This window comes from Pyxicephalus adspersus, chromosome 5 (assembly GCF_032062135.1).
Source record: "Pyxicephalus adspersus chromosome 5, UCB_Pads_2.0, whole genome shotgun sequence".
NCBI classification, from domain to species: Eukaryota; Metazoa; Chordata; class Amphibia; order Anura; family Pyxicephalidae; genus Pyxicephalus; species Pyxicephalus adspersus.
The window spans coordinates 104,045,383-104,068,079 of record NC_092862.1 but is presented as its reverse complement, the minus strand read 5'-3'; the positions used below and the strand labels follow the sequence as shown (position 1 = coordinate 104,068,079).

At 37.4% G+C, this 22,697-nt stretch overlaps 1 protein-coding gene across 1 annotated transcript in view; it reads right to left on the bottom strand.

The window, feature by feature from the left end:
* Window positions 1-22,697, bottom strand: part of SH3BP5 (SH3 domain binding protein 5) — a 47,146-nt gene that overhangs the window by 6,888 nt on the left and 17,561 nt on the right. The window contains exons 3-7 of the mRNA XM_072412348.1: window positions 16,214-16,342; window positions 6,730-6,894; window positions 5,046-5,176; window positions 1,779-1,821; window positions 1,229-1,445 (exon numbers count right to left, since the gene is read on the bottom strand). Coding sequence (XP_072268449.1) covers window positions 1,229-1,445; window positions 1,779-1,821; window positions 5,046-5,176; window positions 6,730-6,894; window positions 16,214-16,342 — 685 coding nt within the window. The remainder of the gene's footprint in view (window positions 1-1,228; window positions 1,446-1,778; window positions 1,822-5,045; window positions 5,177-6,729; window positions 6,895-16,213; window positions 16,343-22,697) is intronic.

Sequence of the window (22,697 nt, the reverse complement as noted above, 5' to 3'; positions counted from 1 at the left end):
TTGTTGCCGTTTCCAAAAATGTAATTTATTTCTGGATCGACCAACTTACTGAAACAATGCACTCTCTATTTGGCGGATAGATTTTATCAACAATTAAGCAGCTAGGTGTAGCAAATGTTCAATCTGCAATGGCTTATCGCTTATCCACATTTTTTAAATTCAAAAGCAAAGAAAAAAAAATAGTGGGGTAACCATGGGGAAGTCATAAAACATTTTTACACACTGCTCAAAATATGTAAACATTTGCATTAAAACAAAAACAAGTGTTCAAGGTCTTAAGCTACGTACACACGTCAGATTTTTATCGCCCGATAATCGGCATCGGCCAATTATTGGGCGAAAATCTGCCATGTGTACAGTCGTTGTCGTTCATCGTCCGAAAGACCGTCCTGCCGGATCCACGGACGATGGACGACAACCGATCCTAATGAAAGGGAAGGGGAGAGCGCGCAGCAAGGTGCCGCTCCGTCGCTCTCCCCCTCCCCTCTCCATAGAGCATGAACGGTGCTGTATGTACAGCACTGTTCATGCATCGTGCACTCCCTTGTCGTTGGAAAGGATCGTGAAAGATCCTTTCCAACGACAAAAATTGCAGGTGTGTACGCAGCTTTACTGTAAGTTTTCTTTCTAAAGCAGCCACAGCCTGGGTAGAAAAGCCTGACCACTACCAGCGGGGCAAAGTGTGGCTTCTGCTCTGTTTGGCAAAGTCATTCTATAGAGGTCTTATAAATCCCCTACCCATAGCTCCGGAATCAGCAAAGTTTTTGCTCCCTGCTAATTGAAGAGCATAGACTCTGACTAAACATGGTGCGTGTTGGACCTCTGCAAAGCTATCTCTGACCAAGTCTAATATTGTTGATTGGAATAGAGTCTATCAAGGACAACACGACTGGTGTTTTGTTGTCAACCCCCTCACTTTTACTGTGCTTTGTGAATACCAAAGCATAGGTACAACAGATGTTGATCATGGACCTTATTCCAATACAGCATGGAGCCAGAGATGTGGTCCCTTGCCATACATATCAGAATTGCTCAGGGGAACAGTATATAAAAATAACCGTGTACAGTGGGGCATTAAAGAGACATTGTGATTATGGTATACACATACAGCATTTTATTTTATTTTTCTGATTGCCTGTCATTTGGCATCAAAAAAGGTATAATATTTAAAAAATGAAAATGTGAAAAGTTCTCCGCCACCCTGTCTTTAGCATTTCTGTAGACTTACTCGATATTGTGTCAGATTCCAGTTTACAAGCAGAGAGATCTTCTACGGAATTGTTGCCTTCTGCTCCCACTCCACGTCCCCTGGGTCCCATTGCTGAAGAACGCCTCCTCTCATGTATTTCATCAGATATCATTTCAAGGTTTTTCAGTGCAGTCTTGTACTCTCCCTTTGCCAGAGACAGTTTAGCTTGAAGTTCATCCACTGTTTTCTTCAATTGCTGTACATAAAGTAATAAAAAAATGAAGCCAATATACAAGTAGAGATCCGTCATCACAAGGCTTAAAATTTATAAAATATCTGTCATGACCTATCTTGGCTCCAAACCACCTTCAGCACACGGCTGTTTTTATAGGGATAACATACCACATAGGGGCATCACAGGGGCTCACTGAGTAGCACTCTTGCCTTATCAGCATGTACACCATGTAATCCCTGTTATTCTCCCCAAAAATACTGGCCTTAGAATGCGTTGACATATGTCTATTTCCCACCATTATATCTACTTACTTATCTCGCAAATTATTTCATACAAATAATAAAGTGTACTAACCTCGAGCTGCAGGTAATATTTTGCCTTCATTTCAAAATATGGTCTGGAAGGTGAAAAAAAAAAAGAAAATCTGTTATTCATGCCAAGCACAAGATAAAGGCAGATATAAAGTAAGAACAGTGGGCGGTAAGGGTAAGCTGGACAAGCCATTCATCTCAAACACCACAAGGCAGGAAAATACTGTGATCAAAGAAAAGTGTTATCCAGAAAGATGTCATAACCTTCCAGTAAAAACTATCATTTTCATGTCGGTATTCAGGATATTCCTGTACAAGATACAATAAAGTAGGCAGAAGGATATATTCCATACACATTCACTACACAAGGTAACAAGATAAAATGTATAATCAGATGAAAGGAATAAAAGACAATTATGTGTCGTGTAATGAGTGCAAGAACAGCCATTCATACCAATGTAAAGACTTGTATACACGTCAACATAAACATAATCGATAACACTAGAAAGTGAAGAGGAACTGCAATACCTATGTATGGGTTAAAGGCATGCTATTTTGTTGTTTTGTTATGTTTATTTTACTGAAAAGCAATTACCAAAGCCCCTGATTTGCAGTGTCCAAGCAGAACCCTGGATCTGCAGGGTACAGCTACAAACCACATATAAACTATCAGCCCACACCTTGCATAGTAATGTTCTACTTTACCAACCATTTTCAAGCAGGGTTCTATAGAACCATAAGGCTCCTTTGGAGGCCGATAGGTGTTCCTTCATATATGGTTGATTCACCTACCATTTGATGATGCCTGCATAGTTTTTGTGCAAAAACCACTTGGTAGTGCCATTTTTATAACCCCAATGGTGTTTTTAGGTGTCTATAAAGTTAATATTCTAGCCATCACTGTATGACAACATTCTTTCCACTGGCCACAGATTTAAGATGCTTTTTCCCATTGATCCTGCCCAATTGTTTTGTAAAGAGCTTCCCCAAGACCTAAAAATTAAATTAAAGGGTTTCTCGGGGTAAATATTGGGAAAGGTTTTACTATATATCCACTATATCAAAGAAAAGCATATTTGGTGGCAGTAACCCAACCACACCACTGCATTCCTAATTTGTGGTTGTCAGGTTTGGATATATCCTGTATGCATTTGATACCTTTGAATGAGAAACTATAATGGATTTGGGATTTAACTTTATGTGTACACAGTACATATATAAAAAATGTACTGTGAAAGCCGTAATAACACCTGGAAGCCCACGCACAGGCCACTCTTACTTATTTAGAAATATCCTTAATGTTTGTTGCTTTCTAAGCTCATGTGAATCATGAAACAAACACCTTTTGCCTATCTGCTGTGAAGTGAAGATTGATGCACATCAATAGACACAGACGTTGACTGATTGTCGGAGAGGAAATGCAGCAACTTGCATTAAAGAAGCCTGTGAACTGCTCTCTCTATGAATTCCAAATAATGACAAGATTACGCTCACTAAAAAAAATAGTTAATTTGAAATTACTGACTCCAGATGTAAATTGCTCCCAAATTGCACAAATAAGTCAATTGCTTGCTGGCAGGAGAAGGACTATAAATAGCTGACACAAATATGGACGCTGAGCTCCTGTGTCTCTGGGGCAATATTACTACATGAGCACTACATCTAAATTTAGCAGATAACTGCTACACATGAAAAACTGCCCAGCTGAACACAGAAATCCATCTTTTCAACTACTGTAAAGTTTGTGCCACAAAATCAGTACCAGAGATCTTTTCTTTGCTGAAGAAATACTCATGAGAATACAGTAACAAATCTTCCTGGCAAAAAGAAGCATCATGCATGTATGAAACACCTTTATAATGATTTAACAATCTCTTTCCCCATTTTACCAGTAGAACCACCACAATGTGTTTAATTGGCTTACAAGTTTGGTATACCATACTGGTCTGTATGTATGATAGGTGCTATTAAAGCAATACTAATTTTTATTTAAAAAGTGCAGTAGGCACTTTAGGTTTACTACAGAAGGAAGGGTAGGAGATGTCCACTGTGCCATAATTGAAACTTACTTGCCTGTTATTATTGATATTTTATTATTACACAGTATTTATATAGCGCCATCATATTACGCAGACCTGTACAAAGTCCATAGTCGTGTCACTAACTGTCGAAGGTTAATTTTTAGGGGGAAGCCAATTAACCTCACTGCATGTTTTTGGGATGTGGGAGGAAACCAGAGTACCCTGAGGAAACCCACGCAGACACAGGGAGAACCTGCAAACTCCATGCAGATAGTGTCCTGGCTGGGAATTGAACCTGGGACCTAGCGCTGCAAAGGCTGGAGTGCTAACCCCTGAGTCACCGTGCTGCCAGTGTCCCTTTTTCCCAATACACATTGAGCCGTGAATGGCCAACTCAGGGTATTATGCCGGGTATTCCGGAATGTCTCAGGATGCCAGGAATAAATGAACACCTGTGTTCAGAATATGCATCATTATGGCCTGGCCAATCAATTGACTGAAGATCCGGAACCAAAAATAGGACCAGGTGAAGATGCCTTCGCTCAACGAGAATGTGAATAAAACGTTGTGATTAGGCTTGTTTTTTTTTTTTTTTTTTTTTTTAATAATGACTAACTTTGTTGTCATGATTTATAGTCTTGTTTTGACAAGAGTATTGGATCATCTACCCAAACAATAAATAAAACTTCATGTCTTATTTACTTTACTGTTTAGGGTGATGTTCTACTACTCCCCTGTATACAAACTACTACCCTTCCCCAAAATACTAACCCTTCCCAACTGTAAAGAAAGAGAACAAAAGCTTTACATAATTGTGTGAGTAAATTTATTAAAATATTTTATTTTAAAATACAAATGTTAAGGATTTTAGACAGAGAGGTCCTTTCTAAAAAAAGATATTTTATATATTTATATACTGTATATAAAATGCTGCAATTGCCTTTCATTGAGATGTAGCAGCAATCATTCCTAATGGCACACTAGCACTTACTTTTTAGATGCACTGTAATGCTGTGTTGCATATAAATACTGCAGGTCTTAGATGATTTTCACTCCAGCAGCAAGGTAAGAAGCAAAAAGAAAAGGGGGCATTCTTTTCTTTAAAGGAGTTTAGGGTAAAACAGAGACAAGCCCAGAAATGACCTTTCTTGGTAATTTTTTAAGAAACAGAGCATCTAAAATCCAAAGCTGTCCTTAAGAATGAGGTTAAAGACCACTACTGACAGAAGAACAAGAGACATTACAACTATAACTAATTATATTCATGGACCTTCTGACTTAATACATACTTTGATTTATTGATGCTCCTTTTTAATTTCTTCTCTAGCTGTTTCATTCTGCCCATTGCAGCATTATATTTAGCAGCTGTTTCCTTGTGTACCAGCTCGCTGCGTGTCTTCTTCTGCTCCTCTTCCATGACCTTCAAAGAAAAATACAAAATAAAAGTTTTTTTCTTTGCTTTCAATTTATCCTATTTTTAGCTAAGGGCAGCTGCTACATAAAGCTCATGGTTGTTTGAAAACCTGTACAAAACCCAGTGCAAGCCACTGGAATATATATTTATTATTAATTTGTAAATATCTTTTAGATTTTACCTACCCTGCTCCTGTTTCACATCTTCAGGGGACTATCATTCATCCAACTTCCATTCATGTACTACAAGGTTCTTGACCTCCCTGGTGATCTTATTCTATAAGTATTTTTAAATGTCAAAGCGGTACATTTGACATTTAAAAATACTTATTATTTTAAATTTGCCGCCTGGCCTGGTTTGCACGTCCCATGCCCCATGTCGGGCATCGCTGGAGGACATGGTAAGCTTTACAATTCCTTTTACAATTCCACCCCGAGTGTGGCTCAGGGTTACCACCAGAGAGGTTAATCTGTCTTCTGTATCCTAAAAAGCTTGCCCTTTTCGTCCCTAAGAATCACTTTGTACAGTACTGCTGCCCCTATTTATTTTCCAAGGGGCTGCAGCAGGTAAAAGCTACTTGTAGGGTCCCTCCCGAGGCAATGCTTTACATGAGAATTAAGGAAGCGGTAACCACAATGCAACCTCATTGCCAGTCTGAACATGGCCTAAGGATGTATGTGGTCATTTGAAGGCTTCACAATGCACATACAGATTTTTCGTTCACCTACCATAAAAGGTGCCAGTATCAAATAAAATATTAGTTATGTGTGCCTAAAGGCAGTAGAGCAGTGGTCACCAACCTTTTGGTTGTCATGGACCACTAACTTCAAGGACTTCGGACCGGCCATGCGGGGGAAGCCATGTGTCAGTCAAGGGGAAGGAACTTCTCCCAGAGGGACAAGCCTGCCCACTGCCTGCAAGCCATACAAGAGACTCCGCTAGGGGCGCAGCGGCCAGAGCCACGGACCACCAAAATTTTGTGTTGGACCACCGGTTGTTGAACTCTGCAGTAGAGCAGAGGCAGTCTATATTTTTAAGCATGTGGCAACAACCTGCATTAGTGTGCTTTTCCTGCCCTACATGATTAAAGTATTGATCCCCCCTTGCCAAAGTACTATTTAACAATCATGATTTTGTAGGCACATCTAGAGATGCCCTCGATACTCTGTTTTACCACTGCAGTTAACACTCTTTTCTTAAGCCAGCTTCAGTATCTAGCTAGCTTCAAGCATCCAGTCAAATACCTAAAAATTCACAGAATGAGATGTAAAAAAATAAACAGCTCAAGAAGCAATCACAAAGTGCATTAAGTAATTCTTTAAATTAAAGCTGGACCAGCACAAAGCTGGCTTTTCTTTAGACATATTTCCATTTAGTCCTTGAAACGGTTACCAATAAGCCTGTCGTGGGTAAATTATCAGTTGTTTAATAAGACCTAGGAAGTAAGGCACATCATGAAAAGGTTATTATTCATAACAGTCTACTGCTTTTCTAAGACATGTAGCACTAGCTAGATAAAATGTAGTGATACAGCAGCATATAGTAAAAGCACAACTTACCCGTTGTGTGGCATGGTTAAGCATCTCCTGCCATGCAGAATCAAACTGGCGCTTTTCATCCTCTAGCAAACGCTGCTCTGCGAGTGAAATGGTCTCCTTGGCTGCACGTAGAACTTCTGTGGCACGTTGAAAATCTTGTGTGGCTTTTTGTGCTTCCAACTGAGCCTTAAAGAAATAAGTAAATGAATGAATACAATTCATATAAAGTAATTATAAAGCATTGTAACATCCCACCAACTGGAGTAACATGATAATGTGATAGTTGGACTTGGGTTGGAATAATATTTTTTTTTATTGTGTGCCTTAGTAAATGTAAATTTTGTCCACCCCTTAGCTAGTCATTAGTAGACTATGAGAATTGCCATTTTCTCTTTTGGATGTGCAGTGTATACGTCAGAGATCTTTAGCTGCCTTCTGGGCATCTGCATTAAATATGTGTAACTGTATAGATTTATTGTTGTACATGTTCTAGTGTTCTAGTAAAGCTCATCTGAACTTTTAGTTTAAATGAGTTAAGGACATTCTTTGTTCATTCAAACAAAAAAGTGTACAAAGTTTGACAATTAGATAGCAGCCACCGGAGTAGAATTGTCCATACCTGCCTGCATGTTGTAGAGAAGGACCATTGAACCCTGAGTAGAAGTGGTCTTTCTGAAGAAGCCAAATACATTTCCTGCAAAATCAGAGGCTAGATTTTTCAATACAAAACCATTAGCTCTGCCAAGGCAAAGCTATAGATCTGACACAGCATAGGGAAGAATGTCAGATCTTTGCAGAGAGGCCACAGTTTCCAGACACACAGCAAATGGTCCTTCCATACAACATGCTGCCAGTGAACATGCTTTATCTACACTGAAAAAAAACAAACTTAGGGGATCTGCATACAATTTGTTTCGATACACAATAAACTTATTTTTTAAACAAAATCTCAGGTGATCTAGAGTACCAAGTGATTTGAAATTTTATATATTACAAAAAAAATGCTTCATTTTATTAGTATGAGAAAATAGTTTATCGTGGAGTCTAAGTAGGTTTTATTCATTTGTTAGTTCATTGGTAGATATCACTGTGTAACAATTGTTGCTTGCATTTATACAGAGTTGGAGCTAATGAAAGATCAGGTAGGTTGTATCTTTTTCTTGAGTAAATTACTAGTCATTTCTAAAACTGGAAGGTCAAACACAGTACACTTGTATTTATTTTCACACACAGTAAGCTTTGATTCCTGATTTATGCAGTGAGGGTGTCAAGAACAGGGTTTGCATTAGCTGTCCTCCAGCTGGATAAGGAAAAGTATAATAAAAAGTTATTTGGTAAACTCAGCAATTGAACAACCCCTTATTTGAAATAATATCCTGTTTTTATAGCAGAACTGAGAAAAAACTCAAATAGAGCAGGTTGTGCAATTTAAATTCTACAGGTCAGGGTAAATTTAAAAATGTTTGATAATAATACATCAGAATAGCTTTAATTGTACAATGTTGCATGGAATTAGGATACAATATGCACTTCTAAGGAAGAATTCTGGCACAAATCAATCTAAGGAAAGAGAACACTGAGCAGACACAGAGGCTGTCCAAAAAAGAACACAAGGAAATTTTTAAATATGTCATGTTCCTTGGCATGGAGGCATATATTTCTCCTGAGGATATGGCAGGGGTCTTGTGAGAAATAGATAATCACCGACTCATATTGGTGTTATTCAGTTAGGGCAAAACTTTATCAAAGGATCCAAATTAAAAAACATCTTAACTGATTGCCACCAGAACCTTTTAAAATGTTGAAAAATTTGAAGGAGTTTATTAAATGCAAGTTCTTACAATGTATAGTTATGAACTCAAAATTAGCGGATTTATTACCACGAACAGTTAATAGAACAAAGTAGAACATACCAATAAGAATCACCCTTCATTAAGGCAAGTACAAACAGTATGTTATTATTTATAAGCATATAATAAATGTAGTTCTCCTCTATGGTGAAACATCAAATGTTGCCACCATGTAATTGTCTCTGGAGTGACTGCTATTATTTAAATACATAGCTGAAAAAGAGCCATTTCATGGGGCTGTCATAGTCAATTACACTTCATAATTACATGGGGCGGACATTCATACCATAACCTATAGACATCAATACGGCAAGCTCTTAAATCATCCTAAATCATCAATTATTGTAATCTGGACAAAACTTTGATACTACTAGATATAACACTAAAGAAAGAAAGGTAACAGTGTGTTACTAATGTTCATATCAGTATATGAAAAGTACAAAAAAAAGTCTGATATTTGTGTATCTTGGCTGTATAGCCCATCAATACAATCCCAACTATTACTTTGGTGCCATAACTATAGTTAGCGAACTGTATTTCACATAGGTCAGCATTTTGTTCCCAAAAATATCACTGTAATTTATATTGTTCTTGAAACTTTACAATATTTATTCATGAATGATTAATGAATGTTTACTTGATTTTTAAAGGCCTTTCAAACAGGATCATCATTTCATAGTTAACATTAGCAAACAGCAAAAGAATTTTTGAAAGTGTTCCCAGGTTTTTATCCAATATATCTTAAGGAACAGATCCCAAGCAAGGCACAAATTATCTTGGTGGTTGTTGTATTTTTCCAAATAGGCATGCAAATTTCTTACAGAAACAGATTATACATCAGCCAATTTCATAATGTAATGTCGGCATTATGCAATGATAACAAGTTCTCATCCTACACATCATTCAGTAAACAGGGGGGTTTAGCTATAGCATTGTCTTAGATAGGGTGTTGCTTTCCTACATAGTAGATCACTAAAATGTCAAGAAAGATTATTATTAATATTATTAAACAGGATTTATATAGCGCCAACATATTACGGAGCGCTGTACATTAAATAAGATAACTACTTTAACTGAAACATATAGCTTTGTTTAGTGACTAGACTACCTGTAAGTCCTCCAAAGATCAGTAAACCTAAAAGATTCAAGCAGTGTAAAGCTGCGTACACACGTGTAAATATAGTCGTTGGAAAGGATCTTTCACAATCCTTTCCAACGACTAAGGACTGCACGATGCGTGAACGAGTACTGTACATATAGCACTGTTCTGCTCTATGGAGAGAGGAGGGGGAGAACAATGGAGCGGCACCCTGCTGTGCGCTCTCCCCCTTCCCTTGCATTAGAATCATTCGTTGTTCATTGATCCGCAAGGATGGTCGTTTGGGCGATGAACGACAGGCGCTGTACACACGCCAGATTTTGGTCTGATATCGTCCCTGAGGTGATTATCGGGCGAGAACCACTGGACGTGTGTACGTAGCTTAAGAGCAATACAGACATTTGACAGTGAATCAGCTGGTCACCATTTTCCATGTACATTAAACAAGTATGTATCATACAAATAAAAACTTGATTGATAATCACATTTTTCTATGTGAATTCTATGTATATTATTCAATTATTATCTCAAAATAAAAAAAATATACTCCGTAAAATGCTAAGTATGAGCAAATTATTAATTATAATACATAACCTTATATATAAATTAATAGTGTTAGTTTTTCAAATATCCAAAAATATAGTTTTGCATAGATATTTCAGCTATTTATTGCTGTACAATGGTGTATTATGTGGTAATAGGAGGTTTTAAATGGCTAGTTAAAAAAAGAAATGCTAACATTCAAATGGTTGTAAATACTCTTAGCATTAGAGTAGAACAAAATAATGTGACACCAAAAAAAAAAAATAAACATTGATCCATAAATACTAGATGGATTACAGTTTCAAATATTGAGTAAAAAATGGCAATTGCTAAAGGGATGAACTCTATTTTATGTTTGCTCTGTTTGTAATAAATCAGCCCTAATGCATTTCAGTGCATTATCTAGAACTTTTCCACGTTCACCCTAACGAGTCTTGTGGATGATTAAAAAGGATGAAGCTGAGGTGCTAAAAATACAGTCAGGAAATGTTCTGCATTAAAATGATTCTTGTGCTAGAATTCACATCTATTATACACTTAGATTAACAGCGCATAATCCCCATATGCTATAGTGTCAGGTGTGGATTTCTGCAGTGCAAAGCAGCTTAAATCTTCACTCCCCAAATCACCACTATAAAAAACATAGTTTAATGAATTCCTCATCTAATAACAAGAATCCTAAAGAAAATTAAGGCAGCTACCAATTTATTCACACAGATGAGCAAAATCTTTTTTTAAATAAAATTTCGTTAGTGAACAATGAGGAAATCCAAATGAAAAGTGGAGAACTTAATAAACATTGGAGTTCCCCTTAGCTCAACTACAGGACTAATGTTTTCAATACAAGTAAAAATCACTTTACCACAAGGAAAGAGTCAGTGAAAACTCCCTAACCTTTTAGTGATCAACATTTCCATACAAAGTATTATATGAAAATAGCCCGAAAACTAAGACCAATAAAGATCAGGTGATCTCAATGTGAAGGCTGGAAATGGTAGGTGGACAGATGCGCCTCCACAGAGGTTTCATTTGCAGGTGGCCTTCTCCTAATGTTCACATTGTTGTTATATTATATCTCAGGATGACAATGAATCTAACTTTGCTTACCACCCCCTCCAGTGAATCCCACATTATCATTCACACGTGCAATATTAGATATCCCGTCATCCATGGGTATTGCACAAAAGCAAATGTCTCGGCACCCACTCTCACTCAGCACAGAACAAATTTTGCTTTTGCTTTGGAGGAAAAACCACCAAAAATACGTGGCCTCAAGAGGAACCATGAAAATTGAATCTTGAACAGTCCCAACAGTAAGGTGGGGGGATTTTATGGAGGAAGGCAGTGAGCAGCTTAAACATGCCTGTTTATTTTGTGATTAGATTTTGGACAGTCCACTTAAGGAAAGTACAAGAGGTGCTAGAATAATAGAGAATTAAAAAAAACGATCTGGACAGAATTATGCAGAGAGAAAGGTAGGTAGGGTGTGTGCTGCCCAATCACAGATCATACTATGATACAAATGGAAAAAAGGGTGAAGGGGAGTTCATGGTCTGTTCTGTCCTATAGCGGAGTTAACCAATATTACCACTGCCAGGGAGGATTAAGATGAGTGCCTGGACTGCAATGTCCAATCCCTGGGCTAATTTTATCATACCACTGTAGAGGAGAGTAAAGGGGCGATCGTGGGTTGGTTTGTCCAATCAATGAACTTCTCCTACAATACAGACACAGAGGGTGAAGAGGCATTCATGGTTTGGTACTTAGCTCACACTAGAGCTACTTAGATAACAATGGTCTGTTTAATCTCCACCAATGCAAAAGACAGTGGAGGAAAGTTGTTATCTGTGTGTCTGACTTTAGGCAGACTTTATATTTCTTTTCATCAACTTGTAAATCCAGTTTCTCTTGCACCAGTATGCATTAATACATTACTCTCTCTCTCTCTTTTGATTAACCTTATTATGTTATATGTTGTTTTTATATAAATAAACATTTAACCTCCTGGGCGTTACACTGATGTCTAGATTTCTGTACCAAAAGCGTTACACTGTTTTTCATGAAATTTTTTTTTTTACATTTTAGACCTGTAAGTTACAGAAATATGTCCGAACAAGGGTAGATATCATGAATATAAAAAAAAGTTTGAAACACACAATCATGTAAAAAGAAAAATACTTTTAATAAAATCTTATCCTATTTTTTTTTGCATAGAAATTTTTGTTTATATTGTGGGCTTGTAATTCTTAGGGTTAACTCCCGGGTATGATAATTATATTTATTTATTATATTAAAATCATAAATTATAATATAATACATAAATATAAATAATAATTTAAAACAATAATGAAATAATAGACAACAATGTAATCTAAAAATAAAATTAAAAATGTACTTTTATTTTTATTTCATGTTGTGTGGTGTTTTTGTACTGTAAAAACCATTTAAAAGCAGATTACATTGTACTCTGCTTTTAAATTTCCCTCCCTGACACACCCCCATACATCACCAATCACATCACTGGAAGATGACTCATCCTCCGAGTGATGTGGGGGGGGATTTCCCTGCGTGCCTTACACAGAGACACAGGCACAGGCTGGAAGCTGCAGCTGCTCGTATCTCCGGAGAGATGCACAGTACAATGCAGGATTTCTGCATTGTGCTATACATCTCACTGCAGATGCCAGCAAGAGGAGCTGCGGACACTGGGTGAGTATTTCCTTTCAGTTGTAATCCGATTGTCATACAATGTATGACAATCGGATTGCAATATAACATTTGTTTACATTTAACCACCTGGTGAGAAAAACTCGGGGTTAACGAAAATTGCAAAAATTTTTACCCCGAGCATGCTCGGGCTTAACGGCCAGGTGGTTAATAGAGGATGAGGAATTTCCAAAGAACTACGTGTTATCTAAGGAGAAATCAAAGAAGAGGCATGTCTGAAGGTCTGTTTTTTCTAGTTTAAACCTTTTGATAGAGCTAATAAAAGCTGCCATTGCTGACTTGATTCCAACAAATCCTGCTTGCCTGATTGGTCTTCTGATCCTTTAAATTTAATATTTTCTGAATCACCAACCTAAAATGAGCCTGCGGTTTTGGTATTCAGCTAATTGTGTTGCATTTAGCTGCATGCTTGTTTCAGGCATGTGACTGATATTGTTATTACTAACAACAGTCTTTATATAGTATAGTATTTATATAGTACCACAATATCATGCAGCACCGTACAATAAAAAGGGGTTGCCCACAGTGATATCATTCATCCCACAGCAGTATCATTCATTCTGATTGACACCCCAATACTTCTTTCAGACACACCTGCGTTGGAGAGTGCTGGTAAACAAAAAAGTTCATGCATTTGCTGCCATTTCTTAATAAAACCATTCAAATGCATGGTAGTGCACCATGCACAGTAGTAGTAGCATTAATGTGACCCTATAACCATACCTCCTAACGTTCTGAGATAAGAAAAAGTAAGACATTACAGCAAAAACTATGGAGCCACTTAACATACACTGAGTATATTGCAAGACATTTTCAAATATTAGGATCAAATAGATTTGATCATCTGCCAAGTTTTTATTATTATCTGTGTTCCCACTGGGAATTTTCACTTCTAAAGACAAGAGGAAATTTCAAAATGAGCCAATGGAAATACTTAATCTGGTGAAAAAGGTTAAATCCACAAAGTTGAGGTTGGATAAATGGTCAATGTGCAATACTCTTGTGAATAATACATTAGGCAAGTCATTTCTTAGTTACCCTCCAAGCACTCGACCAGGGCTACAGTTTGCCACAGCACAATTTGTGAGTCTCTGACTTTGTATTTGCCCTTTTTTTCCTACTTTCAAATGTTGTGAGTTATTCATAAAACAATATGTGAGGAAAATATACATCACCAAAGTAGCTTACATATAACAAAGGCTTATTATTCCACCTACGCTTCCACAAAGTAAATAAAGGAAACGTTATGTACGCCTGTAGTACTACTGACTGACGTTAAATTTTAATTGCAGTTTAAAACAGTCAATATGCCATAAACTTTCAAAACTCCCACATAAGTATGACCTAGTTTATTTTCTTATGCTTGATGTTTTGAGGGACCAGATGTGAATGACATCATTTATCGTTTTAAGAGAGAAGGATGTGAATCACAATAGGTGGGAAAAACATTCAAATAATAAAAAAAAAAAGATTTAGGTGGACTTGGTGACACTATACCCCTAAACAGGAAGTGAGATAGAAAAATGACCCTGTAACAATAAACAAATGATGCATTTGATGATAAAGTTATGAATATTTTTCACCCAAGATTTACACAACTTTTTCCCAGGATTCACACATCTTCTAGTTTGAATCAATAGGAAAAATGGATCTAAACTGGAAAAATGGATCTAAACTCTGGCACATTGGGCTTTGACAATCTTTTAAGCTCACCAAACTAAGCCCATCCGATAATCTTACAGAAAAATTCCTTCATCTGTCATAAGAGGTAAAACCATCCAAACCCAAGAATCTGATCATCCTCCCAATATCCTCTCCTACCACCAATTTTTTCAGCTGATCATATACCAGAGAAAAACAATCGCTTTACAATTTTGTAGGAATCAGGAGGGATAAAGATGGTTAATCTTTCCAATGAGGATATAAAAAGCATTAAATACAGACAGAGGTTGTGAACCTACCCACTTCATCCAAAACTAAAAACAATATTTGGTTTGGAATTCACCTTTAAACTTCTGTAACTGAAGAACCAAGTTTTATTTCAATAACTGTGCATGGCAGTATGCAAAATATCTTATGCATTGAGATAAAAACTTCCAAAAATTGCAATGTTTAAAAAGTTGATCAAGTTACTTTTTTTTTGTTATTTGGTTTATTATTATTGTATCAGAATCAATATTACGTTATGTGCTATGATGAATTTTACAAATATGTTCCAATACCATTAAGAGAAATTTACATTTTCAGTGCCTGCCTAGCTTGCAGCTGATATGTACAGTCTTTTCCAAAAACCCTACCCAACATTTAACTAAAAATTCTTTTATACCAACAATTGGCAGTAACTCTATTTACTATGCATTTCTGAGCCAATTAGCACAGTACTGCACATATATAAAGATTTGGTAATCACCAGTCTCGTTTATGTATGGACTGTGCAAGACGTGTGTGTAACTGGCTTGCAGGTGTATAGTGGCTTCTGGTGTGAGCTATGAATTTTCATCAAAAGCAAATGTAAGCCAGAAACTGAAATAAAATATACTGCAACGCTTGGCCGCTTAAACCTAAGTATAATCGTATTTTTCTGTCATTTTAAATCGCTATATAATCAGTATTACCTGGTGATCCTGCTATATAATGTTGTAAAAACAAAACTTTCTTTTACAAGGTTATACAGCTTCTAAACCGTCTCTGAAACAGAAAATCACTGTCACTCTCCTTAGCACTCCTGTAGAAATTCTACAGATGCATGTGCCAAGCCACACATCATCAGTACAAATACTTCCAAAGTCACTGCTGAAAAAACCTGGCGGTGAGCGAATGTGACAATCTACTTCCTAATGATCATCTCCTTCCACTACACTTTGCTGTAAAAAAAAAAAAAAAAAAAAAAAAAAAAAAAGGGGACGCAGTTTTGTAACTTCCAAAATAACAATCCAGAAATGGCATTTAGCTGCATTTATTTTACCTAATAGTTCTGGTTCAGCATTGTTCAATAAACCTGTGACATTTTTCCTTCTTTATTTGGTGAAGGGTTCACATCTGGTTTAAGTGTTGGGAAGGGGAGGGGATTTTGAAACTTGGAATTTATCATTTCCATTTCACAGAGCTGACACAAATCTTCAATGATTGCGTGAGAGGTTAAAAGTTTACAAACGCTCCAGAACAGCCTGAAGGCATTCCAGTCAGTTGCTCTAAGCATGCCTAACCAGTCCAGGGGAAATAAAATCTCCCTGGAGCATTCAACTGTGTGTGTGATTACAGAATGTGAAGTGCAGCAACTACATACCTGTCTGGCTACTTTTCTCGCTTCCCAGTACGGTTTGGAATCTTCCACAGATTTTCCTATTTTCTTTACCATTTCGTCCAGCCTTAGCGTAGCTTCTGTTAACACAGACCGGAATTTCTGTCGGGCTTCCTGAAATAAATGATACATGATCCTGAAATATATGATTTAAACCATCCTACGAAAATTCTAAAGGTAGATCTAAGCCTAAACAAATAATATAATAAATAAATTCAAACATGGTAATATTTCAACATTTTCATTCTTGCATGAAAAAGTCTGCAGCAAATCCTGGTGAGTCTACTATAAGGAACCTTGTTTAGGCATTTCTGGTTAGGGGTGACAATGTTCTTACAATTTTACTCCACCTTTGATTCACATTGTACAGGCATAATTCACAATTGTCACCAGAACAAGTCTAGAGCAATGACGTGCAGCTGGCACTGTAGCAAAAGCTTATTATTCATGAAATGGATAAAAGAAGAAGTATAGGACAGGGGTCCCCCCAAACGTTTTGGTTGAGAGGCCATTTCACTGTCCTATACCTGCTGGTCTACAAGACAATGGTGGTTGAGGTAAGGAAGGCCTTCTAGGCCTCAGTGACCATTTTCTTGTAGATTAGCTGCCAGTGAATTTCATGTAATACCAGTTTTTAATGAACTGGTATTTTTACATTGAATCCCCTTCCAGTCTACTAGAATGGGCTTATCAACCATATGACTTAGTGGCACGATTGGCGTTTTTTTGAACTTGCTGATCTTCATTAAAATGGTTGCCAACATCAGGAAGCTACCTGACCTTGGCAGCCATGTTCTTACAGACCAAGGGGTAAAGTAACAGGGGTCAATGAAGCATTGATTGCGTGACAATGCTGCTGGACCAGACTAAAAGAGCCAGTAGGTAAAGATGAGCCTTGCAACCATAGTTTGGAGATCCCAGGTATAGGAGATTAGTAGTACTAAGACACAACATGAATGAGAAAGCGTACAATAGTATTCTATAAGAAAGACAGCAATGGTTTGTTATGTTTTTGTTTTTCAAATTAAACATCATCAAATTAGGGTTTAGACTTTAACCAAACACCTTACCCCTAATTATAATTTATCAAAACAAACAACCACCAATCAAATCTGATCTCTTTGTAGTACACCAAAATGTATTACAGAATATTGGTTTCTTGAGGTTACAGCATTTTATACTTCCATTATTACTCGTTAAGCTTTATCTCTGAAAAAGTACATATAATCAGTAAATTAAAAAAAAAATAGAAGGGACAACAGTTATTTCCATTTAATTTCGACATTATTGGCCGCGTCCTCTATAGTAAAGGTACATTGCTGGTCTCCTGTCTTATCTCTAATAAGAGCTTATTGCACAGCTGGAAATCACTCTACCTTGAATGATCGCATTAAGGCTGGATGGAAGATGACAATCTAATATTTTAGAAATCATCAGGCTTAACTGTAGTTCATTGAAACATCATACTAAGAACATGAGTAATGTCTGATTAGCAGGAATGGACAAAGTCAACTTTACCATAGGTAAGAGTACAAGACAAAAGTGACCTACATCTGCAAAATTACAAATCACTACTGGGAGTAAAAGCTCCCAGATAATACTCCGTAAAATCTATTAATTGCTTAAAAAACACAGAGTTTTCATGTACAAAATTATATGTATATAGCAAAGAGATGGGGAATTAAAAGTAAACCCCTCCTTCCAAAAAAAAACAAAACTACAACTAACACATACTTACATTAGGATTACCGTATTTTTCGGTGTATAAGACGCTCCGGCATATAAGACGCACCCAATTTTAAAGGAGGAAAATCTAGAAAAAAAAGATTCTAAAAGATTATTCCCCTTCTGATCACCCTGTGCCAATTTATCCCCTTCTGATCACTCTGTGCCAATTTATCCCCTTCTGATCACTCTGTGCCAATTTATCCCCTTCTGATCACTCTGTGCCAATTTATCTCCTTCTGATCACCCTGTGATCTGATAAATTGGCACAGAGTGATCAGAAGCGGTTGAATTGGCACAGGGCGATCAGAAGGGGATAAATTGGCACAGTGATCAGAAGGGGATAAATTCCCCACTCTGTGCCAATTTATCCCCTGCTGATCGCCCTGTGCCAATTCATCCCCTTCTGATCACTCTGTGCCAATTTATCCCCTGCTGATCGCCCTGTGCCAATTCATCCCCTTCTGATCACTCTGTGCCAATTTATCCCCTTCTGATCACGCTGTGCCAATTCAACCCCTTCTGATAAATTGGCACAGAGTGATCAGAAGGGGTTGAATAGGCACAGGGCGATCAAAAGGGGATAAATTGGCACAGAGTGATCAGAAGAGGATAAATTCCCCACTCTGTGCCTATTTATCCCCTGCTGATCATTCCTTCCCACTTACCGGTCCGTTTCTCTCCGCCGGCTTGCTTCCGGGATCGCGGGGGCACGCTTGTCTCTTAGCCTGCTTCCGGGATCGCGTGCGCAGGCTTCTCCTCACTGGGTCTGCAGGAAGGCGGGGACACGCGCTGCAGCCAGGAGGAGAGGAGAGAAGATCGCAGAAGCACGCAGGATCGGGTAAGTATGTTACCGGTTTTATTTATTTTTAAAACTTGCATTCCCCGTATAGGACGCACCCACTTTTCCCCCCCAGTTTTGGGGAAGAAAAAGTGCGTCTTATACGCCAAAAAATACGGTACTTATAAAGCAGTGTATTTTCTCTACTTGCTAAAAAAAAAGTTCTTTGCCTGAAAAAAGGAAAAGTAATGCAGTAACCTTGTTTAAGAACCAATGAACTGCAAAATGTTATCAAAAATGTAGCTCCTAACTTTTGAACCTACAACAAGCTGTAACCATCTCAACCCCTAATACTATCTGAACCCCTGAATGGTTAAATGTTTTTTTAGGAGCAGGAATGGTCGGTATTGAAAGCATACAGTCCTGTGCCAAGATCGTAATGCTAAGATACATGAACCCATCTGTGCGGTCCCTGTATATGTGTTTAGAATAACGTGTCAGCAATCACAAGACTGCGTGTTTTACATAAACACAATTTTATTTATACAGAAAAGTTTCCTGAATACTTTCAGCATGTTCTAATTTTCCAAGCCACTTATTAGACCAATCATTAAAGATCTACACAGAATAAAACAATGGGCCTGATTTATTATTTGGAGAAGATACACTTTCATCAGTGAAGCTGGTTGATCCACCAAACCTGCAATGGATCTGGCCCAGGATCTAAAACATTTGCCAGTAAATGGCAAAGGACTGAAGAAATTCCAAGTTTGCTAGAATACCCAGCTTCACTGATGAAAGTGTATCCTCGCCTTGGCCAGCTTTAATAAATCAATTCCATTGCTGGAAGTTCATGGCATTCAAGCAGAATCATTGAGGTTGAGTTGCTAAAGGAATTTAGGCTGTACACTTACCAAGGTGAATTATCACCTTCTAATGGATACTCAGCTTGGAGAATGAGGCGAAAATTCACATTTCAAAGATTACCCAGACACATGGAAAGAATTTAGGAAGAAATAAAAACAACTTTTTTTTCTTGCAAACAATTCGTCTCATTTATCAAGCCAAGTTAAACATCTCCTGCAAGTTTAATTCATTTTGGTAAGTGAACAGCTTAAAGTGCTTTCAACCCCATTGAGTGAGAGCTGAGAATAACCAAGTGTGCAATAGCAAGTTTTATAATGCATAGCAGTGCATGCATTAAAAAATTAAACTGACAGAAGCTCTCATAATAAAAAGAGAAGTGAAATTACATTAAAAATGATTACTACAATATGTATTTTATACAGGATGGTGTGGTTGAGCACAAAGAGGAACTGATAAACACTTCTCCAAGCATGGAGACCCAACAGTAAAGGTAGATATAGTATAAAAATGAACTAAATTTTGTTTGTTTTGTCCAGATATTTAAGCACTACAGTTTATTCACTGACCTGCCTGCAACCTGACAAATTACCAATAAGGAATCAGCAGCCAATTGGGGCTGTACCTCTTTACTTATCTACAATCTGCACCCATAATTCGTCTCAGTACAGCTTGATTTGGTTTGAATTACTGCTCCTACTATACCTAGTTATTCTCTTGCTTTCAAGTAAAATACGAGAACCTAAATAAAGACAGATACTTCTACAAGTTGAAGTTAAAAATACTTTAAAAGAAATACTCACTTAAAACAGTAATATTCAGTCTTTCTAAAATTTATAGGTATTGGCTCTTGCTTAATATGTGTAACAGTCATCTTTTATAGATGAAAATGTTAACCACCATGGTAGATTATAGCAACCAATCTGTGGGATATGTAAATGTCACCATACACAGTATAATCTCACCATACAACATATGCACTATCAACTTTGGATTTAGCAAAACTTTCCACTATTATCCTACCTAAACAATGCAAATAATATATTTCCAATAAGGCAGGCGCTTGCACCCCAAAGGACATTGTAACATGTGTGGTAAACTTAGGGCTAGTTTCAAATATTCTCACTGTATATTATGACCCACATTTTTTGAATCTGTACTAATAAATCCCAAGAGAACTGCTGCTTCCAGGAAATGTCCCTCTATTGAACCAATTGAAGAATAGAACTAGCTAGAGAGTTTAGTGCAGAACTTTAGCACAGGTCTTTACTTTCCCTGATCAGTCGATCCATCCGGAGATTTCCTGGATCAGGTCCCACGTCATCCTGAAATCCACCTTCATTCTAGCACCACCATCTTCTTTGCCCTCTTTTCACCCTCATCTGATCTCGCACTGTGAAGACGTGAGATCGGGTGCCATAGCCTGCGATAGATGGGGAAATAGGGCATGCGCAGATGGAGCATCCAAAAGCTTCCTGGGATGCATGACATATGTTTCCCAGGAGGCTCTGCACTCCCATTCTCAAATTCTCTGCACATACTTCCGCTTTCTTTTACCCCCTCCCAAAAAAAAAAAGTATTTTTTACCTTATATAAAAGGTTAGTTTAGATCTGCTTTAGGCTCTCCAAGACTGGAGAAGATAGACTCATCCTTCAGCAAGTGAATCTGCAAACATGGAATGAAATCCTTAAAATTAATTTGCTATTCAATTGACAAAATGTTTTAAATCCGGAACCAGATCTATTTCAGGCTTACTTAATCACCCAGGTCTGAAGTTTCTTGACCTGGAAAGACATCAAAATAGAGGCACTGGCCTTTCTTTGAAGGCTTCCTGATAGGGCAAATATGGTCAATTAGGGGTTCAGTTCATTTTAGGGATTGGGTTAGGTTATAGTTAGTTTCAGGGTAAGCATAACAAACACGTAATATCTTGAGCCTATGTAATATGATTTTGAGCCTACAATAATAAACAGGTGGAGAACTGATTCTGGTGAAAGTTGCCATTTTTAAACCTCTTTCAAAATAACTACAGACTACATGTGCACCACACTGCGGTCAGACAACTGTTCCACAAGCAGATAGAATAGAAGAACTACCCACTTAAAAAAACATATTCTGAAAAGTAAAACAAAGGAGGGCAACTAAAGTTGACAAAGGCATATAGAGGTACATTTTAATTTGTATAGTACCTGGGTCATATAGAAAGGAGTCACCAAGAACAATAAGCACACTGTATTACCCGAATTTACTACATTGTAAATACACATGTACACAACTTGAACCTTAAGTCTAGATAATAAAAAATAGATTAAACCTGCTTATGTTGTCTATATTGCTTTCCACCAATCTATATGTAGAGTAAAAACCCATGACACAAAAATACTGGTAATAGCATAATATTAACATACTTCTCCATCGCAACTTGTAAGAAAACTTTTATGGGAAAGTACCATGGTTTTGCATGAAAGCTTCCCCTTTCATTTTGAAAAAATAAACACATTATTACCCCACAGGGAATCTTGCAGCCTTCTAGCCAAACATCTGTAAATAGTCAAGCTTGAGAGACATGCATATTTATGAAGTCAGAGAAAGATCACATTTTACTGTCTGTCACAAGCTGGTTTCTCCTAAGTTTTAGTTACACTGGCTGATGAAGAATGCTTTATTAAAGTCACATTTGGACACGTCATTTCCCAAGCCTCCATATTGGTCAGTAAGGCTGTCTATCACACTTTGAGCCATCCTATTGGTCCTAAAATGTAAGAGAATATGGAGCATTAAAATAATTTGGATTTACTTAAATGTAAGGTGCCTGCATGTCTGGATCTGCCAATCATTATAAAATAAAGTTTTACAAAATTACTATTCTCTACTGTCAGAACAGATTGTGGAGGTGCTTAAAATTACCTATTGCTCCTGGGTGCCTTGAAATGACCCTTCTTGGGGATAAAAAAAAATAGGGGCATAACGTTGGCTGCACATATTATTGACAGCTTTCAATACCCTCTTAATGTCTAAACCCGTGTTTCTTGACCTTTTAACACATGGGGGATCCCATGAAATAACTACATCCACAACTCAAAGGACATTATTGTGGT